This window comes from Rhinichthys klamathensis, unplaced genomic scaffold, assembly GCF_029890125.1.
Source record: "Rhinichthys klamathensis goyatoka isolate OS25496 unplaced genomic scaffold, OSU_Roscu_1.1 h1tg000044l_1, whole genome shotgun sequence".
Lineage (NCBI taxonomy): Eukaryota > Metazoa > Chordata > Actinopteri > Cypriniformes > Leuciscidae > Rhinichthys > Rhinichthys klamathensis.
The window spans coordinates 519680-546829 of record NW_026606591.1 but is presented as its reverse complement, the minus strand read 5'-3'; the positions used below and the strand labels follow the sequence as shown (position 1 = coordinate 546829).

General features: G+C 38.6%; 1 protein-coding gene across 5 annotated transcripts in view; it reads left to right on the top strand.

Moving 5' to 3' along the window:
* The window catches only part of inpp4b (inositol polyphosphate-4-phosphatase type II B), a 204401-nt gene that overhangs the window by 31535 nt on the left and 145716 nt on the right, over window positions 1-27150 (top strand). For 3 of the 5 annotated variants that reach the window (XM_056247211.1, XM_056247209.1, XM_056247210.1), the window contains exon 3: window positions 17249-17328. In XM_056247211.1, the coding sequence (XP_056103186.1) occupies window positions 17249-17328 (80 nt within the window). Of the gene's footprint in view, window positions 1-6250; window positions 6365-9107; window positions 9373-17248; window positions 17329-27150 lie in introns of those variants that run through there. The other 2 variants (XM_056247213.1, XM_056247212.1) reach the window with 2 other exon arrangements.

Here is a 27150-nt window from a genome sequence, read left to right as displayed (position 1 = left end):
TGATTAAACAATTAAACTAAAATGAACATGAATACAAATAAGAGCTAATTAAAAATGTTAATAAAAACTCAAATGTCTCTGGATGGCACTTGATGTGTGTGTCCTGCAGTGAAACACTCCAGCGCTTCTGTCAGGTATTGACGGACCCTTCTGGAGGTGCTGTGCTTTAGTCAAACATCACACATCTTTCCACAAACTCTTTCTTCAGTCATCCCTTCCCTTCATAATCCCATTCCAGGTTCTACAAGACGGGATTTGTCCAGATCAATTCTGTAATGCGTTTTTCATTTTGAAATGTGATTAAGGTGGTCTCACTTCTTCCTCCCGCTCATCACCGATTCATATTCTGTCACCTGGTTTGTATTAGTGGGTCATGGGTGAGTCCAGTGCTCGGCTAACTCTAATCTCTCAATGTAAAACTGGCTTACTGTAACTGTAATATATCCGTGGAGGTCAGGGGTTATTCCAGCCTCGGCCTCAGAGAGTGTGTTCAAGCTCCACCCGATGCATTTTACACATGCCAGCACTTCCCATAATCTCTCATCTGATTGGGTTTAAGCATCCTCTGGGACTCAGGATCACAGGAACAGAGCTTTTGAGAAAGAACAGAATTTGATTGCTTTATTTTATTTTATTTTTTAAAAAAAAATTCTGTCCTTGCACTGGTTCAGGTATTTTTATTTTGTTTTGTTTTTTCTTTTTATTTATTTTAGGACTTTATTTCCTATCCTTGCACTGTGGCAGGTTTTTGCATATGGACTTTACAGGCGAATTATTTACTTAATCCATTGAATATCAAAGTCAGGAAATTAGCTTAAATTATTTTTGTTTTGGGACTCTTAGGACTTTTAGAACTTGCTATTAAGTCCATTGAATATCAGTCAGGAAATTAGGTTAAATCATGTTTTGTTTAATGATCTATTGAATATCAAAGTCCTAAAAAAAAGTTTATTTTATATTATAATATTTCTTATTTTGCATATGGCAAAATAAAGGCAAATTATTTGCTTAATGTATTGAATATCAAAGTCCGGAGATTAGCTTAAATGAGATATAATTGTAACATTATAAAGTAGCTACACAAAAAAATCCATGTACATCAATTCAGTATAATCAGAATTACGCCTCTCACACACAGCTGCTGATTTTCTCCATCAAATGGTTTAAACGTGCAAAACACCTGTTCTGACCGTGTGCGACAACAACACTAATAATATACTAAGATTTAATGCTTGGCATATGCATGTGTTGCCAGCATTTTTTAAAAAAATTTGTGGTCACATGTTGGCAAAAGCACTGTACAGACATGGTTAGTTGATTTGATGTTCTGATTAGGACAGCATTGGCATCTGTGTAGTTAATGCTAAGGCTCATTGTGGGTGTAAAGTCTAGTGCTTATGTAGGCAGCATTTTAAATCACAAAGCAAAGGCTGTTTCAGAAGGTAGGCAGCATCATTTAACAAGCTCATTAAAAAAATCCATGCAGTCAAAGTGAGAAATGTTGATTTGTAAATATAAATCATTCAATACTAAAATGTATCACTAAAATAGATCTAATATAAACTGTTACGCACACTTTTAGACTATTTTACCCGGTGTATAGACCTTATGTAGCCCCGCCCCTTTTCAGCGCTGCGTCCTTGTCTTTTGTCTTCCGGTCTGTATTGCACAGCGATCTTGCCTATTTATGAATGAACGGCTCGTTTTAAAATCTTCCCGGTCTACTGACATTTGTTAAGACATCTGCTTTAAACATTACAATCCTCGAAAGATAACTTTCGTTAACTTTACATTAAGTAAATCCACTTCAAAAGCGAATTACTCCTGGACAGCAATGCCATAGAGATTTTTTAAAGATGGCGGCGCCCTTGTTTCTCTCGTGCATAAGGTCTGTAACGAATCCGTTATATTTTCGCTCACTTAAGACATAATCGACTGTGTTCACGTGGATACTCGTCATGATGGGCATTTTGACATAATTTTGCGTGTGCTTGTGTAAACGATCTATCACACCGTGCGAGTACCAAATGAAGTTTCTTTCACAGCGTCTTGCGCTTGAATGGCTTTAAATCACATCAATGTTTAAAAACACGTGAAAATTATCAACTTTCTCGAAGCAATACCGGCCCGATCTTTCAAATAGGTGATTATAGATTTAGGGGGGCTAAAAACAGTCTAAACCACCTCTGATGTGTGATCCAATTTCAGTCATGTTGCCTCATGTTGGCAACTCACTCGTTTTTAGAACAGAGCCAGAGACTCAAAGCACTTCCTTAATTGGACTTCCTGTATGTCAAAGAGACACAGCATGATAGTTTCACCCAGAGGCGCTAGTGTGTGTGTGTGTGTGTGTGTGTGTGTTTAACGGTTCTTTCCTGACCAGCATCAAGAGCGTATTTTTTTGCCCATTCTGTTGCCATGGGTTATTTGAGGTGCATTAATTCAAGTTTGAGTGACTGTGAAATGACCTTGTGCTTAAAGTCTTCAAAGTCAAACCGAGTTACTACAGCCAGAAGCCACTCTGTTGATGTTGGGCAGCCAGATGTTATTTCTTTTGTGAATCTTTACTCCGTGCTGTTTGTGATCTCTCGGAGATGATCAAGCTTGTGCATCTTCGTGTCATTGTCATTTTTATCTGCCGAGCCGCCCACCTGCATGCTTCAAAGCAACAGGAAGACGAGCTGCTCTTGCGAAACAAGACTATCTGATTCTGTGACACACAGTATGTGAGATAAGAACCCTCAAACTCTAACCTTTGACCTCTAAACCACATGGCCCCTAATTGTCCGATGATTATTTCTTTGATCAGATTTAATCATCTTGCTCTTTGAAGTGATATCATGAATTCTGTACCTCTGTGCAATATAACTATATAACAGATAAAACAAAGATTGAATAAAGATAGAACTAAGATTTCCGATTGAAAGCAGTTATATTAACACTATTGGTTGCATACTACATACATATGGTAGTTAATATGTGCAAATATAATACATTAATCAAGTGCAAGAAAGCAATAGAAGTGCAATATATATTAGGGCTGTCAAAATAACGCGTTAATTTCGATTAATTAATCTGAGAAGAAATAACGCGTTAAAAAAAATAACGCAGATTAATCCATTCCGTTTTGACCTTTGCGGAGCCGTTCTAGCCGTAGCCACTATCCGTGTAAAAAGGAGGGAGACAAGAACGCCCTGCTTGGATCATTGTTTGGAACATTTACTTATATAACAAACGGAGTTCGTCAACTCTAAAGTACCACATCAATGCAAAGCATCCAGGAGTGTGTGCGTGAGTCGGTGAATGTGTCTGAGAGAAAGCGCGCTGTTGTGTGTGTGTGTGTTGTAACTTTTCACGCGCTCTCACGTCACACAACCATTTTCTCGCGCACAGAAAAATCGCGCACAAAAGAAAGGACACGGAAACAGACAAGACAGACGTTATTATGATATTAAAAAAAATCTCAGCTCTCAGATTCTGTCAATTTTATTACAAAAATCAAACAATAAATACCGTTTTGGCGCTTGTAAATGTGACATGACAGATCCCTATTGCGGCACGTGAACCGATCATCTCTAGCTAATAGTAAATAAACACGAATGAACAATGTTGAAAGATACAGTAGGGCAGCCTAAAACTTACCGAAATGTATATTCCTCGATCAATCAGTGTTTTTCAATCGCGAAAAGAGGTCAATAAAACAGATGGAGAACAATGTCACATAACATTTAGCCTAAGTTACCTCAGGAAAGCCATTTCATGACCATATGATAGCACGTTATAGTTGGCTATAAAAAAAGAGCTATAGAGAGTGTTTTTCTAAATTTATGTAGCCTACTACTATATTATATTTTTTACTTAGGCCTATATCAAAGTTGTTATTTGTAATAAACACGCATTATATTTAATTTGAGCTATTTTTAACTTTAAATATTACCAGCTGATATGGCTCTCTGTATTTTTACAGCATTGGGTGAGATTTTTTGTTTCTTGAGAAAAATGAATGCCTATCTCGTATATTTATCCAAATCATATATAGTCAATATTGCATCAAATCACAAGAATTAAATTAAAATTGAAATCGTGAAATTTGTGTCAAGCAATAATAATAAAACCGTAGCTTACCAGAAATTGTACCATGTAAATATTGTAAGATTGTGTATGCGATTAATTTAGATTAATTAATTACAGAGTATGTAATTAATTAGATTAAAAATTTTAATCGATTGACAGCCCTAATATATATATATGCAACCCTATGGCTAGTGGTTTTCCAAAATTATTAGCCACTCAGGATTTTCACTGGCCACACTTGTGACATCGATACCATGGCATAGGAAAAAACTGCCATATAGATATTTTTTTAAATGATCTCATAATTTGTCAGCAGGAATATTAGGCTGTTGACACTTTAAAGCTGCAGTCGGCAAGTCTGGCAGATTGAGTGGACTTAGTCAAAATTTTGAATGTTTACAACTCTCATGCCCCTCCCCCACTATCAACGGATACTGACCCACCGAGTTCGTGCTCGTCAGTGAGTGTGTAACAGGTTATCTGTGAACGCGCCTGTCTCATCAGCATCCATCAACACCATGGAGTATTTGGAGGTATGCTGCCCTAATAGATTGCAATTGCTAACGTCATTTATACTCTAAATGAGCTTACTTGATTTGTTAGTGTTTTGAAAGCGAGATACATCCGCCATCGTTACTGCGTGAACTTCCGGCGTCTGCATGTGATTGTAACGTGCGCGAGGGGTGGCGTGTTCCCGATCTGTGATTGACAGTCAGATCTCACACCCCCCTGCGCTGATTGGACCCGATGATCCGGGAGCTGTGGATTTTTGGCAAAACAAATAACACGCTCCAGGTGGAGTTAGAAGCTCGGGTTTTTTTCTAAAACCACTTTATTTATGTTGTTCTGTCGGATTATAGTGTCGATTTCACTGAATATGATCAAAAAAATGTTGCCGACGGCAGCTTTAAGACCTGGTACACGGATCCATTATACTGTTACACATGTGTTTTCATTCTCAACTTTTTACGCTCACTTAAAACATAAACTACTGTGTTTACATGAATACTCGCCAAGACCGGCATTTTGACATTATTTTGTGTGTATTTGACTGTTTAAGTGCAATAAAAAGCGATTTAGTATTGAGTGGCGGCTTTATGTGCCTCACTTTGGGTGTGAGCACAAAATCAGCTGGAATGAGTCTAATTATGCGCAATACACGCATTCCCACGCCAAAATTCAAGCCCTTCAACAGCAACAATATTCATCCGGAGCACATGAAACGAGTGAGTGAGGAGAGGCGGGTTTGTGTGTCACTCGCTGTCGGAGAGAGATGAGAGAGAGCGTGTATCTATTCTGCGGAAAATGAGTATTGGGAGCGTTTCAGATATTTCAGTATCGATATCGAAAAATCTATATTTTTGACAACACTACGTTGTACTTAGTCTACTTAGTCTTTTTTAAAAGACTACAATTGAAAAATGTATATATTATAAAGTTGAACCCGCCAAGTGGCTAGTAAGAGTGACTGCGTTACACGCCACTGCTGAAATACACCCGCATTTGGTTGTCAAGCCTTGTATCAGTTTTCTCTTCTGTAACTCCCCCGGTTGAATTGAAACTGGTTGAAATCCCTCAGAGGGAAGCGTTCGGATTGGCTCTCCACACCTGAGGCCAGAGTTCAGTTTGATTAGCTCTGTGGGATCACCGGGACCCTTCGAGGTCTGACACTGAAGTGAGACTTAGAGCCGAATGGAAAAGTAATCCAGGCACGTTCAGATATCTACATCTTTATGACTCTGGAAAATACTCCATTTTGATTGGTCAGTCGTGTCATTCTGCTTCCAAGTATTTTGTATAATGCCGTTAAACTGCCTGATTGACTGATTTTCTACATAGCTGTGCTAGTTTCATGTCTCGCGTATCACTCTGCTGTCTCTTTCTTCTAGCATGATAGAATAGTTTCAACTCAAATCAATATTGTCCATTTATGTATTTATTTGGAAAGAAGTAGGATAATGTGCAGTCATAGGATAATGAAATTCCATTGAATTGCAATTAGGTAAATTCCTCTTCCAGTTCATGACCTAAAAGGGAGCATATTCTGACTTGTTCATCACTTGCAGTTGTAACTGGCTTGCAATGGTCATGTGGAGGTTTGAGGCGAGCATGGGCATGTTGTGGAATGACTGTGTTTTCTTGTGTTAAGAAGAGTTGTTCACTCATTTGTGTTTCAGCACATGGAGTGAGTCTGATCAAGGATACATTTACTGTATGATTCTTTGATTTAAAGGCTTGATGCTGTTTATGGAAGATTTACTGGGCATTACTGGGTCTGAAGTTCAAGCTGGTAGGTCACTCTCCATGTGTTTGTGCCACGCTACTTCTGATGCACCACTTTGTTGCAGTCTTGTATATTAACCATACTTCTTGTGAGTGAAGGTGTATGCAAGCTGTGTTTCTCTGTTGATTTGATTGAGCTGTAGACTTGCATGTATATTACAACTAATATAAACCTTTAATAGAAAGTACACATACTCACATGACCCCACTGTTGCTTAATTGTCAAGACGTTAGTCTAGACAACATTAGCCTATATATATATATATAATAGATCATGACTGGTTCTGTCCATGTGTCATGTTTAGTAGGAATTACATCAGGTCATGAAAGGAAGTTCAGTCTCAATCGCTCGTATTCACCTCAGGATAAGAATATGTTGGTCGTAAACAGATGTGTATGTATTGATTCCTACAGCATCTGAAGTGTGCTCTTTGAACTTCTTTATCAGTGCAGGATGACCTGTGTTTTGTCATTATGACTCTGTGTGTGTGTGTTTTAGAAGTTGCTTTCAGTTTAAAGGTTGTTCAGAGTAAAAGAAAAAGCAGACTTATCTTAGCAGAGTAATCTTAAACAAACAAGCCTAAGATATTGAAATTCTAGGCCTAGTGATGTGTGACTCGTAGCTATTAAATATTGGTTACACTTTATTTCGATGGTCAACTATAAGGAACTTTGCAACTACATGTCAAATAAGTCTCATTAGAGTATTAGTAGACTCAAAGACTCAAAGGCCAGTGCTGTTAAAGTGACTGCCTAGCTCAGAAATTAAGAAGTTATTATTTAATAATGTGATGTAAATTTGTCGTCATGCAGTTCCTCTAGCTTGAGAGGTTATGTAACAGTTTTACCCCGCCAGACTTTTGATCGTCATATGCCTGAATAAGCAGCTTATATTGGTTAAGACCCGCCTACTTAGACCCGAAGAGACAGTTTGATTGACATATATAGTGGCCAATCACAGTTTGTTTTGCTCTTACATGCTCAACTTCTTTTCAGACCATTAGTCATCAAATTATCTGTAAACACTGAAGCAACCATTAAAAGGAGGTGCAGATTTCGCTAAAATAAATGAGCTGATCATCATTTCAAGGTCATCACGATTCAAACGTGACCAAACGAGGTGATGCCTGGGTGGTTAAGTTGTTTACTCTGTAATTAGTCCATCCATTTTCACTAGTTTGACCTATTTTTACCGATTTGCGGGCTGAATAATGGCATTGACAGGGTAATCAGCCAATCACAGCACTCTCTCATGTGACCCTACACTGTTTTTTTCCCCCACTAAATTTGCCTCTGTAACATTAATAATAATTTATTAGTCTTAATTGACAGCCAAACATCTGACCAATCAGAGTAGAGTAGACCAATCACAACAGACTGGGTCATCTGACCAATCAGAGCAGAGTAGACCAATCACAACAGACTTGGGCCATCTGACCAATCAGAGTAGAGTAGACCAATAACAACAGACTGGGTCATCTGACCAATCAGAGCAGAGTAGACCAATAACAACAGACTGGGTCATCTGACCAATCAGAGTAGACCAACCACAACAGACTGGGTCATCTGACCAATCAGAGCAGAGTAGACCAATCACAACAGACTGGGTCATCTGACCAATCAGAGTAGACCAATCACAACAGACTGGGTCATCTGACCAATCAGAGCAGAGTAGACCAATAACAACAGACTGGGTCATCTGACCAATCAGAGCAGAGTAGACCAATAACAACAGACTGGGTCATCTGACCAATCAGAGTAGACCAATCACAACAGACTGGGTCATCTGACCAATCAGAGCAGAGTAGACCAATAACAACAGACTGGGTCATCTGACCAATCAGAGCAGAGTAGGCTGATGACCCAATCCTTTATCGAACCGTGTGTGAGTGTTTCTGATATAAAGGCCAAAGGAGTTACTGCAAATTTGACCTCTTTCTCTTTTCTGACCAACGTAATCAATCTCTCAATATTTCTTTCTCTTTTGTAAAGTCATAGTAATGCTATCGTTGTTATTTTTTTCTTTTGCTATTGGTCAAAGATGAAACGCAAAAAAAAAAAGATATTCAGCGGAGTTTCCTCTTCAGAACTATAGAAGTTTTCGTAACTTTTGGTCTATAGAGCCAAAGATCTTTGCAAACAGCTTTTACTTCACGTAAAATATAGTTTCTATGGTATTTAATCTAATGTTCTGTAATGTCTGGTTTGTAATGTCAAATATTTGATCATACAATATATTTGAAGAGGCACAGAAAATGTTTTCTGCTTTTTCTCAGAAAACATGGCTCTGATGCATGTGCGTGTTTGTGGATTAGCTGTAAGCCTGTAAAGCCTGTAAAACTAATTCCTCCGACTGCATAGCAAACGCACTCAAATATCAGACTATATGAACCATACATCTCTCACACACACACACGTTACCGCACAATCAGCGTCTGTGTGTGTGTGTTAATTCAAGTAGCTGTTGAGTCACTGACCCCTGTCACTGTTCAACCCGTGTGAGGTTTCTTTCTGTCTCACCTAGTTTTGCTCTCTCTCTCTCTCTCTCTGTTCCTTCCTTAATCTCTCAGTATTACACGCCTCCCCAGTCTTACTCCCTCCCCCTTTCTCTCTCTCTCTCTCTCTCTCTCTCTCTCTCTCTCTCTCTCTCTCTCTCTCTCTCTCTCTCTCTCTCTCTCTCTCTCTCTCTCTCTCTCTCTCTCTCTCTCTCTCTCTCTCTCTCTCTCTCTCTCTCTCTCTCTGTCTGTCTCAGTGTTTCTGGCGTCGGCTCAGAACTGCAGTGGTTTATTCAGTGGCTCAGTCGGGTCGTGTCGCTGCTCTGCATGCGTGTGCATGTGTGTGTGTGTGTTTGCTCGCTCCGGCTGCTAAGCGTAGACGTGAAGGAGGCTTCAAATGTACCAGTGCTCAGTTTATTAGGAGGAGATGTGGTGTCGCGCAGAAGCCCTGTGAGGCGGTCCTGCCCCGCGACAGCTTCGCTAGGACACTTCCTCTGAGGACCAGCGCTACTCTTAACAAGTGAGTCTGCTTTCAGGATGCAGTGTTTAAGTGTGTTTGTGCAGGAATGAACATGCATGAGATTGTCACCCAGAGCAAAATGACCCCAACTCACAGGTGGGATGGACTGGCTGGTGCTGGACTGACATTGGCGTGTGGGAAATAAATGCTTTGGCTTGCGTTACGTGTCGTCTTTGATGAGCCACATGTGTGTTTGTTATAGTTTAGGGACACAATTGTCCTTAGATGTGAGCTAGATGTGGCAAATCTCCCTTTTGGGGATGTTGCCAAATGATTTTTAAATAAAGTGCATAATGGTTTTTGAGTTATTACAGGCTGAAAGTTTCGTTGAGGGGGGTTGGGTTAGTCTGGAGTCGTAATTAGTTCTATATAAACAGCAGAAGTCTGCGGTACGTCTTCATTTAGAGAGCAAGGTAAGCGTGTGTTTGTGTTGCATGCACACTTCCTCCGGTGACGAGGCCAGGGCACGATCAAGTTTGTTTTTAAGCCTCCGACACAGAGAGAAAGTGACAGCAGACAGTGATCATAACTCATTATGTGTGTCAGGAAACGTCTCATTTCGCTTTTCTCTGCTTTCACTTGCTGATCTGTTTGTTCTTGCATTAAGCAGCACAATGTTGATTTTCCTCAGGCATTCTTCTGGCGAGGGTTTGTTCAACACTTGGTATTGAACGGCTGGATTTAATTCTGTTTGATGTTCTCCATTTAAAAGGTATTTTGACAGTAATTTCAGTGTTTGGCTTTGCTAAGTATGAGCGGTCATCCCGATTTGCTTCAGACCGATATGGATTTTTTGGTGCCAATATTTTTTAACACAGTGTTTACTTCTGTTAAGTATTTTCTCAAATTAAACAAGAATATGTATGTATATATATATATATACACTCACCGGCCACTTTATTAGGTACCCCATGCTAGTAACGGGTTGGACCCCCTTTTGCCTTCAGAACTGCCTCAATTCTTCGTGGCATAGATTCAACAAGGTGCTGGAAGCATTCCTCAGGGAGTTTGGTCCATATTGACATGATGGCATCACACAGTTGCCGCAGATTTGTCGGCTGCACATCCATGATGCGAATCTCCCGTTCCACCACATCCCAAAGATGCTCTATTGGGTTGAGATCTGGTGACTGTGGAGGCCATTTTAGAACAGTGAACTCATTGTCATGTTCAAGAAACCAATTTGAAATGATTAGAGCTTTGTGACATGGTGGAAGTAGCCATCAGAGGATGGGTACATGGTGGCCATAAAGGGATGGACATGGTCAGAAACAATGCTCAGGTAGGCCGTGGCATTTAAACGATGCCCAATTGGCACTAAGGGGCCTAAAGTGTGCCAGGAAAACATCCCCCACACCATTACACCACCACCACCAGCCTGCACAGTGGTAACAAGGCATGATGGTTCCATGTTCTCATTCTGTTTACGCCAAATTCTGACTCTAACATCTGAATGTCTCAACAGAAATCGAGACTCATCAGACCAGGCAACATTTTTCCAGTCTTCAACTGTTCAATTTTGGTGAGCTCTTGCAAATTGTAGCCTCTTTTTCCTATTTGTAGTGGAGATGAGTGGTACCCGGTGGAGTCTTCTGCTGTTGTAGCCCATCCGCCTCAAGGTTGTGCGTGTTGTGGCTTCACAAATGCTTTGCTGCATACCTCGGTTGTAACGAGTGGTTATTTCAGTCACTGTTGCCCTTCTATCAGATCGAACCAGTCTGGCCATTCTCCTCTGACCTCTGGCATCAACAAGGCATTTCCGCCCACAGAACTGCCGCTCACTGGATGTTTTTTCTTTTTCGGACCATTCTCTGTAAACCCTAGAGATGGTTGTGCGTGAAAATCCCAGTAGATTAGCAGTTTCTGAAATACTCAGACCAGCCCTTCTGTCACCAACAATCATGCCACGTTCAAAGTCACTCAAATCAACTTTCTTCCCCATACTGATGCTCGGTTTGAACTGCAGGAGATTGTCTTGACCATGTCTACATGCCTAAATGCACTGAGTTGCCGCCATGTGATTGGCTGCTTAGAAATTAAGTGTTAACGAGCAGTTGGACAGGTGTACCTAATAAAGTGGCCGGTGAGTGTATATATAGCCGTTAAAAATGAAAAACCGAAGTAGTTTGACTTTTGACAATTGTTAATTATAAGGTAAATCAGTATCACTAGAACTGACATTCTGGCTCAATATAGGTTGATTAAGTGTTCTGAACGATATATTGGTCAATGAAAAACCGAAGTATTTTTGTAAACTTTATACTTTTTTAATTTATATAACATTTTCTATTGACTTACATTGATAGAATGTTCCTAATGTGTCCAACAGCGACTGTCACTGCGACATGTACATGCACACTGATTGGTCTTCCTCGCATATATATGTAACTGTCCATCGTTGCATGTGTTGCTTCTCGTGTGAAGATGTGTCTGTGCTGCGTGACTGATGCAGCATTTCATTCACCGAATCAAAGACTAACACATACACTCACGTTAAACCGTAACATCTTTTGCTGCCTTGATCGTGTTGCTTTTTCCTTCAGGAGATACTCATCAAGTTGTGTTCGTGAGCTTGAATGATGAGCAGATTCTCTTACTCTATCTATAAACTGCTGAGGGAATCCACTGTTTCTGTGTGTGTGTGTGTGGTTGTTATCTTGCAACGCACCCGAGATGCCGATCTATTCGAGTAAAAGCGCTGAGGAAGAAAGTGTTCGCGTAGAAAAGGGTCAGTGCAAAGCAGAAATTTCCTTCACCAAAAGTTGGAAAAAGTACACGAGATAAAAACGCACTCGCGTGTGACTCATCCTGAGACTTGAGTCTATTTGTGCGGTGATGTCTGGTCCTTCATGAGTCGCCTCGAGAGCTTCGGCACGGAAAGAAGGAAGGAAGAAAGAAAACAATGCAGCATGACTAAAACCATTACGCTGCAGGTGGTTTGTTATCAAGATTTCACACTGTTGTGAGTGTGTCTGCATACAAGCGTGTTAGGGAGAAGAAAAGAAAGGTGAAGTGTTTATAAAGTACAACAGGGCTAAAGGCCATCTGGGGTAAAAGGTCGGTTTTGGGTTTTATTATTTGCTCTAGAAAAAATAAATGGAAACTAAAAACCACCGAAGCACCTCGATGTATTACAGATATGGCCATATCAATGACACGAATGCTTGCTAAAGGCCTGGTTTTGAGGTTTGATTTATGTTGAGAATCCCTGATCACATACTTCATGGTTTTGTTCAAGTAATAAATGTATATAAGGTAGAAAGGCATGAACATACTGTTATCAAAGGAGTAAAATGAAGTGCAATTATTTCCTGCCTTTTTAAAGGTAGAGATGTAAACCATACTGTACTTACAGCAAAATAATACAAGAGATCTTATAAAATGAGAGGTTATGCAAAATGCCAAAACGGATTGCTGAGTAAGTAGTTAATTAATATTACCCAGACAGATCTGGTACAGATGTGGGCCGGATCTGGGCCGAAACTGTGTTGCTGTCTGGGTAGTACTCAGTATTTATTTGAGTAAGTACAATGTAACTACGTCACCTTCAAATAAAGTGTAACCAAAGTTTTTCTTTATGCAGTAAATATGTCCTCAGACTCAATGCAAAAGGCCTTAAATACATATTAGTGATATTCATTCTAGATACAGATGCATTAATGATATGACAACATTCAAATACATAGCAAAATTATTATTCTATAGAGTTATGGTTAGGGAACACACATTATGTAAACACAAACTTTTATTTTGGATGCGATTAATAGCGATTAATCGTGGCACAGCCCTTATATATACAGTCAGGGATGTAGTGGAGGCTAAACGCACGTAAACGCCGTTTACGCACCTCCCAATATTCGGAAATAGCGTTTACCCACCTCCAAAGTGCGTTTATCCACCTCTAAATTGCGTTTATCCACCTCTAAATTGCGTTTATCCACCTCTTAATAGCTATAAATTAAGCTTATGTCGTTTTAGATTCATATTGTTCATTATTAGTTTCATAGGTTGTAAAACCTAAGACGAACTCTTTCATATTGCGCTGCATTACTGTCAGTGTTGTTGACTATTACTGACGGTGGTTGCGCTGTTGACGCTCGCGCAGCCTCTCGAGCAGAAATCTACACAAATGAGCGCACAGCACACACACACACACACACACACACACACACACACACACACACACACAGTTAACAACATACTGCCTATAAAAAATCTAAATGTGGAGTTTTTATATTTTTAACATGTTAAGCAACCTCAATTATTTTTCCTGAACACCATCATGATTGAAAATGTGACATTGATTTCCCACAACAGTTCAATAAACAGTTAAAATTAAGTCACTTACATTTTAGATGCAATATTGGCTGTTTTTGTTCTGTTTCAGCAGCGAAAATAGTTCCAAACAAAAATCACAGCAGAACCACGGCGCATCTCACAGGAACACTCAACCTGTTTTCATTACTGAATGATTCAGCATTTTGAACGAATCGATTGAGTCAAAGATTCAATGACCCATTCATAAACATCTGTCTCAATTTTGAATGAATCAGCCGTTTGAACAAATCGTTTGAATGAATCAATGACTCGCTCATTAAGACGGTCGCCTGCCGCCACCTACTGGCGGTTTCGTGTTATGTTTAAAAGTAGATCATTCTTTCCAACGTTTCTTATTTGTAAATTTAAATCAATTTCATAACATTATTTTATGCAATTGTAATTTTTCAGTGTTTGATTAAATTTGATCAGCCCTATAGTGTCTTATTATTCGAAATAATTGAATTTATTGATCAAATTTAGGAATTTAAAATGAAAGATGAAGCATACATTTAATAATATTGGGGGAGGGGATGCCCTTTAAAGGTGCAAATATTACAATATGCCGATTTAAATATCAAAGCTAATTGAACACTGATGAGAATATTGTTTCAGAATAGATTAACACACACACACAAAAAAAAAAATCCGGACGAGAAACTTTTTTACTCGGACAAGTGAATGACAGATTTACTTGTCCGAAGGACAAGCGTATGAAAAGGCTTAATGTGAGCCCTGCCTATAGCAATGTCATCAGGATACACATAAACCGGTAGGCAGTGTCCCACCTTACCGGGTGACCACGTCGTGGTCCACCAGAATTTATAGTTTACACACCTCTTTTTTTACCACTACACCTCTGTATACAGTGTATGTTTTTTTTATCTTACTGTCGTACTGTAGTCAGATGATCTAAATGTGACTATTTGAACAACCAGTGTACATGTTTACAAGCATGAATTTTGCCTATGCACTTATTGTCGTAGTTATATGTAGATAGCTAGCCTCAGCGGATGAATCTCTTGGCTCTCTGAAAAGGATTCTGCTGCGTGGACAGAGTTTTTCCCGAGTTGCACGACTGATCTCTCTCACACTTAGCATAATGTTCAGCATGTTTTGTGGAGTAATGATGCCTGAGATTGTTCCTCCAGCACTGCCATTTTGTCAGGTTTCAAAAGAGACGCAGATCAAGACCAGCTAGAAGAGTATTTGTACACCGAATGTTGTTCAGAGTATTTAGCTATCATCTCGACTCACATCCAGCTCTTTCACTCAAGTCTTTGTCGATGCTGTGAATTGGCCTGTAACCTTTTCAGCACATGTAAAACATCAATAAATTACTATCCAGTCTGTTTTAACCTCACATGTAGTGGCCGGCGACCTTCTTATTTAGCCCAATTAAAGCGATGATGATGCTAAAGCAATTCCTGCTCAGGAATAAACACTCTTGTTCCCAATTATCCCACATCGCTGTTCACAGTATTCCCGCGTATTTCATCATGTCATGCACAACCGTGAGATCCCGTCTTGATCTGTGACAACACTAACACCATATGCGTGATGTTTGGAGTAAATCTTTATTTAAAAAGGCAAAACGGCAGGAACATTTAGTGTCGCTTATGTCTGCTTTCCAATGATTTTAAAGCGAGTTGGATTTGTGGAGGTGAGGAACAGTAGAGGAATGTTGTTTGAAACACGGACACAACTAGGGGTTCAAAACAAAGAAAATGTACTGATGCTTTCAGCTACCAATAAGAGTGCACAACCCTTTTGCTTTGTTCTGAAACAGGATTGGGTGTGTTCACACTTGGCATGTTTGGTTGGATTAGCGAACTCTGGTGCGATTGCTCTGTTAGTGCGGTTCATTTGAAAAAGTGTGTTGACTGGAATATGAACACAACACGGACCAAACGCATGTAAACAAACCAAAAACAGGACGTGATGTCACAAGATGCGACTATAAAGAGGACAGAAAGCTCAAGCGTTCCTGTTTTTTGTCGTCATAGTCGTGATGTGGCTCATCACAGTTCAGTACAGGCATCAGAACCGTGTCTCCTCACAGCAGGTGTGTGTGTGTGTGACGCAGGGATTCCTGACGCTGTTTGACTCCTTTACACATTTATAAGCTCTTCACGAGTTCTCAGCTGGTCAAAATACCATCATATGAAGCTACGCACACACAGCGAGCGCATTTATCCCAGAACACAGCATAGTTTTGAATGTTCGGTAAGTTCTGTTGCGAAATATACGTGATAAAAGCCGACCAATCAGGTTGTGAACGAATCCCTGTGACTTTAGGTCCGGCATCTTTAGGTTCGGTGTTAAAATGCCAATGTGAACGCTAATTTTCTTTTTTGGTCCGGACCAAACCAGCCAAGCGAACCGAACTACAAGTGTGAACACACCCTTAAAATGTGTTGAATGTTGCGTTTGGTTCGCTTTTCACAAGGCAACATTTCCAAGCGTAACAAAATGTGTTTACGGAAGTCACACGTTGGATGGCCGTTACACATAGAGTCACGATTCCAGCTCTAACTTATAAAATATAATAAACTGTATATGACACGAACAAGCATAGCTACATTGACTACAACATAACCAGTCAACCTTTAGTCCCGTTCCCTCCTACATACATAACCGAGACGTTATTAATATTTAATTTGGTTCTCATTTGGTTTGTCTTGTCAACTTAACAGGGTCTGTTTGGGCCTGTTTGAGCCTTTCCAGTGAAGAACGTGGCACGGTAATTAATTGTTGAGAAATGTCGAGGGAATCCTGTGTGTGTGTGTGTTGTAATTACCAATTAAAGCAGCGTAGAGGGCTGCATGTCCTTGGTATGAACATCTCTCTCGGCGGAAAAAGCAAACCCAGAGTGATGAATGCTTCCAGTCCACATTTATGTCTCTGTTTTGTCATGATGTTGTTTGACAAGATTAAGCGGCTGTGCTTAAGCTGCTGTATTCTTCTGAGAGAAACACTCCTCCAGTTCAGCCGTCCATCCGTCCATCCGTCCATCCATCCATCCATCCATCCATCCATCCATCCATCCATCCATCCATCCATCCATCCATCCATCCATCCATCCATCCATCCATCCATCCATCCATCCGATTTTGAAATTGAAAAATCAACTGTAAAGGCCCTTGCACACTGAGTCCGAAATTTCTTTTCGTTTTTTTTGTATTCGTGATTCGGTGGCTCTGAATTGCCAAAACACCATTCAAACTGCTTGCTACAAATGCAAAAACCGCAGAAAATCTAACCTGATCCGAATTTTTTATGACGGACGAAAGTTTCGGAGGCAGTGTGCAAGCGTGATTGCCATAACGTGCGTTCGTATTTATTGTTTTAACGTGCGAAAATTTCGGTGTGCAAGGGCCTTAACACTGATGGCTGTAGTACTACAGTTGAGGCATAGTGACGTCTTTAAACATTAATGAACAGTGGTATGTACAGTAGGAAACTCTCCAGATGTGTTTATAACCGCACGTGTTCAACAGATCATCGGTACAGTTGGATGACATTTCATGACCAGATGCTGCTGTGTTTCCTCTTTTAGAGCCACATCTTGGGAAGTAGCAGCTTCTCGGTGGCCGAGCTCCTCCAGTCCAGAGACCAGCAGCTTTCTCTCAGCCTGAGGTGAGTCGCATTGCTTTATCATCCTCTGCAGCGCTGACTTCATTCAGGCTGTGTGCTGTCGTTTTATGGTGAAACCTCATTTGGCGTGTTTCGTGCTCAGGCGACGAACTCTCTGGAGGTAGATGATGTCACAGCTGATCAAACAGTGCTGAGACTCCAGGAGAAAACAGGCCATCTGCTCCTGTGTTTGCCACATATTTAGTTGCCACACATCTCAGTCTGACTGTCCAATGAATGCACAGCTTGAGTTTTCATTGTATGGTAGGACTGGGTGGGTGGTAGATTTGTTTATGCTAAATACGGAGTAGGATGTTTCCCAAACTGGTTAAGACGTAGAGAGTTGGGTTGTTTTCCGGGTGCAGAGAACCGTTGCACATCTGCTTATTTTACAGCATAAATACTTCACAATGAAGACTTTGAATTGAAATTTTTTGAATTTAGACTCAGATTTAAGATATTAGTTTGACTGTTTTGAGGATTTTGTTGCTAACTCGAGCCACTTGAAGCTGCTTTTGTCGACTCATCAAATTGTTTTGAATCATTTTATTTCTGATCCTCATCCGTAAAGTTCCGAATATAAGGAGAAAATAATCGAATGGGAGGAAGTACCTGTAATTTGTCATTTAAATCAGTTTAATTTCATACAAAAATAGATATTTAACACATTTTACACATTTAACACACATGTTTTGTTTAAGTTCCAGCTAAAATGACTGATTATATTAATGTAAAATATTTTAGCTATACCATCAATCCCTATATTTTCCAAGTTTGGATCATTTTGATGAAGGTAAGGGCTGTTAAAGGGGGTAAATATGAAAACTGTGTAGTGTGTTGTGGAGAAAGAGATGTTGTGTGGTATAATGGTTATAGATGGTCAAGCAGCCTAAACGGTTGTAGGTTCAAAGCCCACAAGGTTTGAATAAATCATGAATGATGATCTCCTCCCAGCGGGGTTGTTCCTGTAAATCTACTGTAAATCATATTCAAGCTCCAATTAAATGACAAATTGGTACTAAATTAGTACAGATGGTGCGGGCAGGACACATTCATATCCAGAAGCATCTGCAACATGCCATCAGGACTTTAAACCAACAATTTTGTTGCCTTGTTGTCGTTCACTAAGCGATTTACTATGCAAACAGCTGCTCCAGTGCAGTTATTCTTTCCTGTGTTCACGGACACACTGGATTTGCTCCAAAACTCATTTTTAAAGCTCTACCAAACGGCTACCTCAAAAGATACCTTGTTTTGGCCAAATTGGCGGGCTGTTTGCTTAGTTGCTGCCTATGAAAAGCGCCCTCATAAGTCTCTTGGGCGTTAGGATGCGAGTACACATTAACAAAGCTTGCTGTGTTTTGGAGCAGAATCGGTGTGTTTTTCGACATCTGCTTAGTCATCATAATTGATAATGTTGTGTTTGCGATCCCCTCCACACCGCAATGTGGAATTCCATCATACATTGGTATTAATATTGATTGTTGTTTCCCTTTAATTGGCATATCGGTCATGTTACGGTGTAGACACTGGCCTTTGCTTCATGTTGTTTGTTCTGTTTGTCTGTCTTTGGCTGGTTGTTTGCTCTCTGTCGCTCTTTCTGTCTCCCTTGATGGTCAGAATAGCGTTTCTCTTTGGTGCGGAGCAGCAGAAGTACAAAAGCACTGCGCTCTCTTGTGTAATGCAGCGAGGCGTACAGTGCTCGGGGTCCAAACGTCTCAGACTGCTTGGGAAAATTATTATTTTTTTCCATATTGTAAAAAGTTGGATTGGAAAAAACGAAGATGGATTTCAGAAATTTTCGTTGTATTTGGTTTGTGTCTCTTGCGCTTTAATGACAGCGGCACTGAAGCTCAAGCGTGACTTTAGATTTTCCAAAGAGCATCTTGAGCTTCAGAGAGTCTCTTTTCAGTATTTAAATAGAAAGAAAGTTTTTAGATTTCGGAAAAATTCACAATTTCTACACTATTTCTAGGTCACTAATCAAATAAATAAATGTACTTGTTTGATGAGTGGCCTATAAATAGTGTAGACATTTTTTTTGTGTGTGTGTGTGCTTGTACAACTATCTTTGTGAGGACCAGTTTGAGTTTTAGACCATTGGAGTGAGGACAAAGAGAGTAAAGTGAGGACATTTTGGCCGGTCCTCACTTTCTGAGACCCCTTTAAAGGCCTGTTTGAGGGTCAAGACTTGGTTTTAGGGATAAGGTTATAATTAGGTTAAGGGTAGGTTTAGGGTAAGGGTTCGGGTTAAGCACTTAGTTGTGATGAGTAGGTTAGGGTAAGCGGCTAGAGATTGCATTGTGCCAATGAATGTCCTCATTGAAAGATAGATGTACAAGAGTGTGTGTGTGTGTGTGTGTGTGTGAACTTTTCAGAAATCTAAAACTTTTTCTATTTAAATACAAAAAAAATTCTAAAGTGGTCAGACTTTTGGACCCCACTATATATTGCATTTGTTCACATACAGTAAAAAAAAAAAAAAATTTGGTCGTGCATTTTGTTCTTCAGGCATGTATTATATCATTAATACATATGAATATTTTTTAATAAATTCAATTAATATTTTTAGAAGTTATAGCCAATCATTTATATTTTTTTATATATCTTAAAATTGTATTTTATTTAAAATGTTATATATATATTATTTTTTTCAATGCATACATATAAATTAGCCTATCTTGATCACACTTTAGATTAGGGTCCAATTCTCACTATTAAGTAACTATTAACTATGACTTGTGCCTGAATAAACTTCTAATTACTGCTTATTAATAGTTATTAAGGTTGTTGTTAAGTTAAGGTATGGGTGGATGAAGGGATATAGAATATGATCATGTAAAATAAGGCATTAATATGTCCTTAAACAGCCAATTTTCTAGTAATATATGCATGATAATAAGCACCTAGTTAATAGTGAGAATTGGACCCTAAAGTAAATTGTTACCACTACATTTATTCATTTATTATATTATTATATTGTAAAATATTAGTTAATAAATATCAGTAAAATACTTAGTTACTTCAAAATGTTAAGTACAAAGTCTATTTACCTTAGTTGTTTTTTCCCCAACACTAATAGATTCGAATCAAATGTTATAATATGGTGATTTATCTCAGAGCTTTGTTCGGGTCATGGCGTAGAACTGTAGAACCGGCTTGTTTTCTCAAAGGCCTTTGAAGAACAATGGGAAAGGAAAAATACTCTCAGAAACAAAGCTGCTGGAAAAGTGGGCGGTACTCTTGAGCCCTACATCTTCAAAAGTTCATAATCAGCCCTCCCTTTTAGTGTCTATATGAGAAAAAAAATGCTTTTCAGCAAAGATTTCGACTTGGGTTGTTTTTGCCGTGAAAATAATAGGAAAGCAATGCATCCGTCCGTAGCGTTTGTTTGCGACTCTATTGCTCGCCCCGGCCGAGACCTTTCACACAGTTGTCAGGTTTGCTGCGATGTGTTTCAGGAAGTCTTGTCTTTCCTCTGTTCTTCCCCTCGCAGGTCACCTTTTCTTTTCTGCCTTATCTCTTCCTCTCTCAATATCATGGCACATTCAGTTATTTATAGATCCTTATCCAAGCAGTCTCAGATGCTCGGAGTGTAGGGCAATAAACAGCGGTCTGCAGTGGAGATCTTTGAGTCTTGAATTCAATCACTTTACAGTCTGTGTATTGATTGAGAGGGAGTTTATGGCTAGCTTCTCTTTGAGACGTGCCGTACCCATGGCCAATCAAATCTTGCGTCCTCTAAATGTTAGCAGGTCGGTCTTGCACTAAATGAAATTTCTCCTGCACTTAATGAAAGTTTCATCATCTGTGAGTTTAGGTCGCAAAATTACACATTTGTTTTGTACACCTACTAATGCCAGGTGATTTTGACCATAAAAATGTCTTTACAATAAGGTCCCATTATTTAATGTTGGTTAATGCATTGACTAAAAGAGTTCACTTTTAGTCTCACCTGCCAGTCAATTTAGTATATTCTCTACATGCTTGTTTTTTTTTTAAAAATGTTTTATTGTTTATTTTGTCACTCATCACTCCTAGGCAAGGCAAGGCAAGTTTATTTATTTAGGGCCTTTATTTCATACACTATGGCAATTTAAAGTGCTTTACAGAAAGGAATTAAAATAATCACAAAATAAAAAGCAAGGAAAATTAAAACAGTTATAAAAGAAATTAAAAGAGATATATGATACAGTTATAAAATTAATTAATAGAGTAAAAAGATGATACATAGATACACTTCTCATCTGGCAAAACACCGGTTTATCATATTTTTCACAATTCCCAGTTTTACTCCCAGATTTTCCCACACTGTGTCTGTGGTGTTCTTTCGATCTTAAAAGAAAAGGTTCTATTTAGAACCCTTAAGGGTTCTGTCTGGCGCTTCATATTTAGAACCTTTTAAGGGTTCCATCATGGGATCGTTTTAAGTAATCAATTTTGTTTTCATTCATTTTTTATTTTAATTAAATTGAAACAAATTTAAATAACCTGTTAAACATGAAAGTATTATGCAATTTTCCTTATATAGAACCTTTTTGGCTTAAAGGGTTCTTTAAACTTGAGTTAAGAACCCTATGGTTCTAAATAGAACACCATCAAACCTTTTTCTAAGAGTAACTGTTGTTGTTTTTCTCTGCAACTACTCCTTTCACAGAAATGTTGTTACTAATATGTTAGTTTTGGTGCCTTGATGTGAGGAATATTCTCCTACTTGTGAGGAAAAAGTTGTTGGCTGTTTTCTCTCATTTTAATCTCTTATATTTTGACTTGGAAGATGCTAAAGCCAATTTTTCAAATTTGGCACTTGCAACTAGCATCACACAGAAATGTGAGACTTCATTTCATGTGAGTGTGGATGATTTTTGTAAAGTAATAGTCATTCTTTTATGAATACAACTTTTTTTAATGAAGGAAGTTCAGCTTTAATTTTGGACCCTGTGTGGGGTTGATTAAAAGTAAATGAGAACATTTAGAAGAGAAAAGCTTCTGGTACTCAAGGATTAAAGAGGACCTATTAAGCTATTTTACAAAGTCTTGATTTTGTTTTTTGGGCTCTACTAGAATAGGGTTTTTGGGAAATGTCACGTCCCTTACCATAACCAAGAGTTTAACACGCTACTAACTAACTCAACTAGGCCCCTTTATTTAGCGTATGTCTTTGGCGGGAATTATTTAAATGAGGAATATTGTGACGTGTTTGTTCCCAAAAGGAAACTCAAGACTACAATTGAGGCGTTTCAGAGAGTTCAGAAACAGTACGACTGATATAGAGAATAGAGACTTTGTGCGTTGTAACTTTGCAGACCTTTTTCATGCTCAAACAGCAACATTACACACTAAAGAAAATTGAACATGAAAAAAGCATAATAGGTCTTTATATATATATATATATATATATATTAGGGCTGTCAAATGATTAATCGTGATTAATCACATCCAAAATAAAAGTTTTTGTTTACATAATATATGTGGGTGCACTGTGTATAATTATTTTATATATATATAAATACACACACATGCTTGTATATATTTAAGAAATAGTTTCATGTATACTGTATATAGATTTATATATAATTTATATTATATATAAATATAAATATTTTATATATAAATAATATTTTTTTCTTAAATATACATGCATGTGTGTGTATTTATATATATATATATATATATATATATATACAAAATAATTATACACAGTGCACCCACATATATTATGTAAATAAAAACTTTTATTTTGGATGTGATTAATCACGATTAATCATTTGACAGCCCTAATATATACATATATATATATATACATACAGTGAGGAAAATAAGTATTTGAACACCTGAGAAATATAGAGCGGAGTATCATCAGCATAACAGTGAAAACTAATGCCATGCTTCCTAATGATATCTCCTAAGGGTAGCATGTACAGAGTGAACAGCAACGGTCCTAGTACTGAGCCTTGTGGTACGTCATTTACTGCTACAAATCTATTTAATAGAATGGTGTGGTCGATGGTATCAAATGCAGCACTAAGATCGAGTAACACCAATAGAGAGAAACAACCACGATCGGATGATAAGAGCAACTCATTTGTGACTCTGATGAGAGCTGTCTCAGTACTATGGTACGGTCCAAATCCTGACTGAAAATCCTTACAGATATCATTTCTTTCTAAAAAGGAACATACTTGTAACTTGTAATAGTTGTGAGGATACTGCCTTTTCTAGGATCTTTGACAGAAAAAGGCAGATTCGAGATCGGCCTGTAATTGACCAATTCTGTAGGATCAAGTTGCAGTTTTTTAACAAACGGTTTAATCTTAGCCAGCTTAAAAGTTTTTGGTACGTATCCTAATGACAAAGATGAATTAATAATATTAAGAAGAGGATCTATGACCTCTGGAAGCATCTCTTTCAGTAGCTTAGTCCGTATAGGGTCTAACATACATTTCAGTTGTGCAACAGATGGGATTCAGTTTAAGGCTCTTCTCCTTTATTTCTAGCTGTGATTGACTGTTGCACAACTCAGAATGAAATGCAATGAAGTCAAGGTTGTAATGGGATTAGTTATCAAAGCACACGTGATCCAAGTTGGCCATTACTCTTTCTCCACTGGTAGAGCCACGGACATTCGTATCCACCAATAATAAATCCAACTCTTCCAGTAATGGACGACCAGGAAGGCCGTTTTCTGATCTTATCCCGTGATGCTTTGTTCACCTCACATGACCCTGTCCCTTTCGTTCCAAATTGTCGTTAGATAAATAATGGGTAAGGTTAACCCTCGTCTTATTAGCACCTGACCAACCATTACTCAGCATTGCTTTGTTCACACACTCATCTGTTGGTGTGTATCAGGAAGGAAGTGTGCTTTGAAGAATGAGTGTCTTTGGAAGTTCATCCAGGTCACCAGAGAATTTCAGGAAGAAAGTGTTTAGAGACATCTGGAGGCTCATTTATAAAACGCATGTACGATCAGATTTGACAGGGAGCTTGAGAGGACAAGAACGATTTAATACGGCCGTATTTCAATTATGCACGCGTCACATAAACACCTTGTTTTGAGTCTCTCCTGTAGGTGAATATTTATGCATATCTGTGAGATCTGCGAGATAACCGGCAGCTGGAATATGTCAAGCTCGAGGAGGAGAGAGAATCATTTATAGCCTTAAATGAAATGAACATAAATCAGCATGCAGATGAATGTCTTCAGAAGGGTTACTGGCCTACATTTCCCCATTCATCCTTTAGCCTCTCGTCTGCTATTGTTGAAATGAAGATGAATGATTTGATTAAATTAGTATGCTAAATGCAGTGTAATAAATGCCAAGAGCAAATAGAACACAGTACAGGGAAGAAAACATTGATGACTTTGTTTGTTCGCTTGTGTACAGGAATATTACACTACAGCTGAACCGATATTTGGAACAAATGTTTAACAGGAATATGGACTGTGATTGGAAAATATGCATTTATAATGTGCATTTAATCACTGATTAAAAGTTGTATTATTAATTAGCTATTTTTTGTTTGTTTCATCCGACCATAGATCCCGTCCCGCTTGAAGTTCCAGTAGTGTCAGTTACTTTTTAAACGTTCTATGGAGAGATTAAACAAACAAAAACAAAAAAAGCTTTTTGGCAGCAAACACTTAATGGGTTAGGTTCATACAGGGATAAAAAAGTACCCCATGTGTTAAATGAAATACTCTGCTGTATCTTTAATGCTGTGGTTCTAATTTTCTGCCTGAGGTCCTGGACATCTTGTTCAGATACATGGCATCATGGATTCAATCAAATACCAACAGATAAAAAATCTAAACCTGACAGCCTGTGCTAGAAATCTTATAACGGGCCTTGTTTGGATCTTCCAACCGGACAGTGATCCAAAAACAAACATCAAAATCAAAACAAAAATGGGTCACTGAGCACAAAAGCAAGCATCTGCAATGGCCATTCCAGTCCTGAACCATAGAAGATGAGTGGGCTGAACTGAGGGGAGAAGCGCCATCATGGATCTGGGAATCTGCAGGATCTGGAGAGATTCTGTATGGAGGAATGGTCTCTGATCTCCAAACTCATCCGGCATTATAGGAGAAGACTCAGAGCTGTTATGTTGGAATAAGTATTTAATAAAAGGGGGCAAATAATTGTTTCCAATGTGTTTTGGAGAAAAACATTTATTTCATAATGTGATTTCCCCCCCACTTTCAATTCTTTTACTTCAATGAAAGGTTAGATTTTTGCATTCTTTTTTAATAAAATCTCAAAAGGATAAACAATGCAGATTTATTTTTTTACAGCAATCTTTGATCATATTTACCAAGGAGGCAAATAATTCTGACCAGCACTATATATATATATATATATATATACGTATATGTGTGTGTGTATATGTATATATATATATGTATATATGTATCACATTAGATCACCACACATATTTACTCCCCACACATTCAGTGTTTTTTTATAGCAGTGTCTCTCTTTCTCTTCCACCCTCAATAAACCCTCCCTCTTTCCATAGACCATAACCCGGGTGTAAACAAGTCGCTGGTTTTGTTATGTGTTGCGCTCAGTATAATTTCATTGCTTTGCCAACACTGGCCAGAATTAGACCTTAACTTGGTGATTTTTAAGCCCTCATAAAACCCATGATGGGTTTGGGTTAGAGTTCAGTTTCGGGACCTTTTATATGGTTGGCACTTTTCAAATGATCCCCCCTAAAGGAAAGTTTCCTCCTTTTGAAAAATTGATAAGCCTGTTTATTTTGCAGGTCCGGACTATGATTATATTATTTAAGGTTACTTAAGGTTTTATTATTTGCATGTAACGGTCTTTTCTGCTGCTCAGGACCCATCAGAACAGACCTGGCCCCATTTTTATTTGGGCAAAAGGGAAGACATAAGCCTTTTTTTTCTCTATTCAAGTAGCACCGATTAAAAAAAATCTAATTTCTACGGCAAAGGCAGCCAAGTTTTATTGAAAGCCCATTTTACCAGCAGTGAATAAACCCTTTAACATCTGCAAAGTCACTCAAAATCATTGTCTTGATTCTCATGTCGAACCAGCTCTGAGGCCTGAGACATAAACTATACGCTATCATTTGTTGTTGTAACAACATCAGATAACTTCAACATTTACAAATGCATTTTTTAAATTAAACTTGTATTTGTTAATGCACTGTGAACTAACATGAACAAACAACGAATAATTGTATTTTTATAACTAGCATTAACAAACAAAAAGGAACAAACGTTGTAAAAATGTATTGCTCGCTGTTAGTTTATGTTAATGCATTAACATATGAGACCTTATTGTGAAGTGCTACCAATTTATTTAAAATGTTTGCACTATATTTTGCCTCTTTGCAAACACTGCTGTATCCTTCAGGAAATGCACATCTTGTTTCAGTCTGAACTGAATATGGGATTTGTAATTCAGTAATCCTAAACTCTAACTGGTTAAAGCTCTGAACACTGTAGCAAGAGAGTGTATGTATATTTGTGCTCTGTATACTGAGATTAATCTGAGAACTACTTAACTCTTTTCCTTGGCGTCGACTAGTCTGCCTATCACAGCACTGCAGCATCACACACACACACACACACACACTTAAGGCCAGACTTATTGCCACGGTGATGGAAAAGCCATCAAGTATCTGATCCAGTGAAATACAGAGCCCAGCAGAAAAAGGGATAGGTGCTGCTGTGCTAGAGGAATACTGACACGTCACGCTTTACTTCTGATGTTGCAGTGTGTGTGTGTGTGTGTGTGTGTGGCTTTCTCATCTCCCTCCCAGGTTTATCTGCTGCTAGTCACCACTTGTTAC